The following is a 3,227-nucleotide window of genomic DNA, read 5'->3' as shown; positions in this document are numbered from 1 at the left end:
TAATATTTAAAAACTAAACACTGATAGTACCAATTTCTTAAGTTTAAATATTAGATAGAAATGTGGAAAATCAGGGCAATGAGTTGCATACAGTAAGTACTTAATACAGGTTAGGTCATATTATCATTGCTGCTATTGGTGTTCATGTCCTTACTGGCTTGAATGTCCCTTTCTTATAATTGCATGGATCAGCATTTCCTTTTTCATTCTCATCATTTTTTAACCTTGGGCTTCTGATTTTATAAACAAATATGTGCTATTACAAAATAATTTCACACTTCAAGTAGTATATTTAGCATTTTTCCTCCCTGGCTGCTTGAAGCTTGGCCGCCATCATGAACTATCTGGACAGTGACTATCTGGACTGGGAAGTTCATGACCAACAGACTATTTCAGCGGGAGCAATAGTCATTGATGCCCTTCACCCTGGGAAGGTGACTACCCAAGACAGAAATTCAGGGAAAACTAGCCAAAATGCACAAGAACACACCAGATGTCATCTTTTATTTGGATTCAGAACTCATTTTGGTGGTGGCAAGAAAACTGGTTTTGGCATGATTTATGATTCTTTTGATGATGCAAAGAAAAATGAACCCCGACATAGATTTGCAAGACACGGCCTGTGTGAGAAGAAAAAGACCTCAAGAGGAGAGCGAAAGGAAAGCAGGAACAGCATGAAGAAAGTCAGGGGGACTGCAAAAGCCAATGTTGGTGCTGGCAACAAGTTAGCTGGAGAATGGACAAAGGAATAAAGATTCTGCAGTGACTTCATCTATGGTGATTGTGCACGTTTGTCATGAGAGAATTAATAAGCTAAGAACTTGTAAGTGAAAAAAATAGTATATTTAATGTGTATTCTAAATGGATTTATTTCATGTAAGTCAGTGGTACAGATGAATAGGCATAAGATGGCTTTAGATATTCTGGGTTCATTTTCTTATCCTACACTTTGTATCAGAAGGCATTTTTCCATACCTCAACACTTCATTTCAAAATATAAAAGAAAGCTCTGATTCTGTCAAGTTCACTACACATGAGTTCAGGGCTTATAGCCACAAAGTAGTTTAAGCTGCACTTGTCATTTTTTCTGCACTTAATGAAAAAAAAGGTGTGTTTTGCTTTTTTTCCCCAGAGGTTGCATTTAATGTCACTGATATTCAAAAAGTTTTTCTTTCAAAAAAATGCGGAGATAGTTTTCTATTTTCTTTGATAGTATTAAAACATCTCTTTGAATGGATAGCGAAGAATAATGAGACAAACATACTTTTTACAATAAAATATACATGTGACATGTCTGTCTAATATACTGGATAGGTATACAGTATTTTAAAAATAGCAATTAATTAATGAAAAATAACTACGACAATTCATTCCCAATATCATATTCCAAAGTTTGCTCTTGTTAACATTTTTAATTTACATTTTAGACCTCATTTTATTACAAAACAATACCTGGTGACGGTCATATCATACATCAATTTTATACCGTATGTTTTGTTTTAAAATGATACTGATTTTACACCCAAAAGTCATTGAAAATTCTTTATTAACAAGAATTTCAAAGGATGTATCATATTCTGTTATATGTATGTTAGGTTCAAGCCAAACACCTTGGAGTCATCAATTATTCCTTTCTTCTTCCTACCCCACAACCAATCTATTGGCAAATTCTGTTTAAGATAATCCTTCAAAATATAATCAAAATCAGAACACCTCAACCCTGTTTATTGTAAATAAAATAAATTCCTAAATTAGACAAGGTCTCATCCTCACTTGAAACCCAGTGGTTTCATGTTGTGCAAAGATTATGCTGTACAAGTACACATAAACCAGCAGAAAGTGACACTGAAGTAATGTAGAGGCATCAGGTATTAATTTGGCACACAAAAAAATTAAAGTTCTATCACAAAAGATACTAAAAAATACAAATTAATTAATTGTATAACTATCAAAATATATTATTCAAGAAGACATTAAGAAGAGTTATATAATAGCATATTGAGAAAAAGTGTTCAAGCCAACATAAAAATCAAATACAATAATAGAAATAATTGTTTTAAATAAAATTCTACATAAAATTAAATTTTGTGATAAAGGAAATTTCTAATTGAAAATAGTGGCTTCCAACAGTAAACGTCTAGGTTACACTTATGGGTTTATTTACAGGTTGGTTGAGATTTGGGCAATCTCATTTTGGGCTCCCATGGATTAAACTGGACCCAGGACTCAGTTTAGGTCTGCTCTATGGGACCAAGGCTGAAGGAACACCTGATATCTAGGGATCAGTGTTTCTGTTTGTTTGGTTTTGTGTTTGTGTTTGTTTTTATCATGGAAGATAAGAGTTGAGGTGGACTGGAAGTTACCAGCGTTGCCTCTTATAAGCCTCAGCTTGGATATGGTATACTATCATATGCTAATATGATATTAGTAAAGCAAATCATTTGGCCATGTTGAAAGTCAATGGAGAAGAAACAGATACAGGATTTAAGCTACTAGGGGGCACTGCAAAATCCCATTTTCAAAGGAAATAGTTAGCTTTATTGTATACATAAGTAGGGAAAAGTTAGAAACAAAAAATATACTCTACTGCTGGGTTATCTCCAACCTTTGACTATTGCTTACTATGAATAATGCTACTGAGAGCATTCTTGTACAGGTATTTTGATACAAACCCCCAATGCGTTTCTGTTCAATATGTAAATAGGAGTTGAATTGTTGCATAGTAATTTACTCAGAGATTCACTATAATTTGTAATGTGAAACAGTTTTCTAAAGAAGTCGTACCAATTTATACCCACAATTAGAGTTGCTAATATTTTTAAAATATTTTTGCTTAATGCTCAGAAATGAGATCGGTCTAGACTTTTCTTGTAAGATAAATCTTTTTTTTAAATAAAGGATATGTTCAGCTCATTAAAATAATGGAGAAGGTATCCTCTGGAAGTTTCTGTAATATTAGTCATATTTCCAATGACCTATCTTGTCTAACTACTCCATTAGCTGGATAATGTGTGGATCTCTACCTGTTGTTTGTTTCTTTTGATTTTCAGTTTTCGGGTCCTTGTATGCCTGGTAATTGCTAAATGAATGCTATATATTACTTATGAAAAGATCTAAATTATTGGCATTTTATTTTCTTCAGGGAGGATCTGGTTTCTCTATGGCTAGCAGTTAGAGAACATTCAAGCATCTTGATTCTGTCAAGGATTGTCATGTTTCAAGAGTAG

The 3,227-nt window shown here is 33.3% G+C and overlaps 1 protein-coding gene across 1 annotated transcript; it reads left to right on the top strand.

The window, feature by feature from the left end:
• Window positions 1-335: 335 nt before the first annotated feature.
• Window positions 336-752, top strand: LOC123839262 (small ribosomal subunit protein eS24-like). The gene has a single exon (XM_045868574.1). It carries the CDS (start codon window positions 336-338, stop codon window positions 750-752), a length of 417 nt encoding a protein of 138 aa, XP_045724530.1.
• The last annotated feature ends 2,475 nt before the right edge of the window (window positions 753-3,227 follow it).

Source organism: Mirounga angustirostris, unplaced genomic scaffold (assembly GCF_029215605.1).
Source record: "Mirounga angustirostris isolate CCGP_5_RB_7025 unplaced genomic scaffold, mMirAng1.0.hap1 SCAF_3, whole genome shotgun sequence".
Taxonomy (NCBI): domain Eukaryota; kingdom Metazoa; phylum Chordata; class Mammalia; order Carnivora; family Phocidae; genus Mirounga; species Mirounga angustirostris.
Note: the sequence above shows the minus strand (reverse complement) of the source record. Positions and strands in the feature narration are given on the sequence as shown.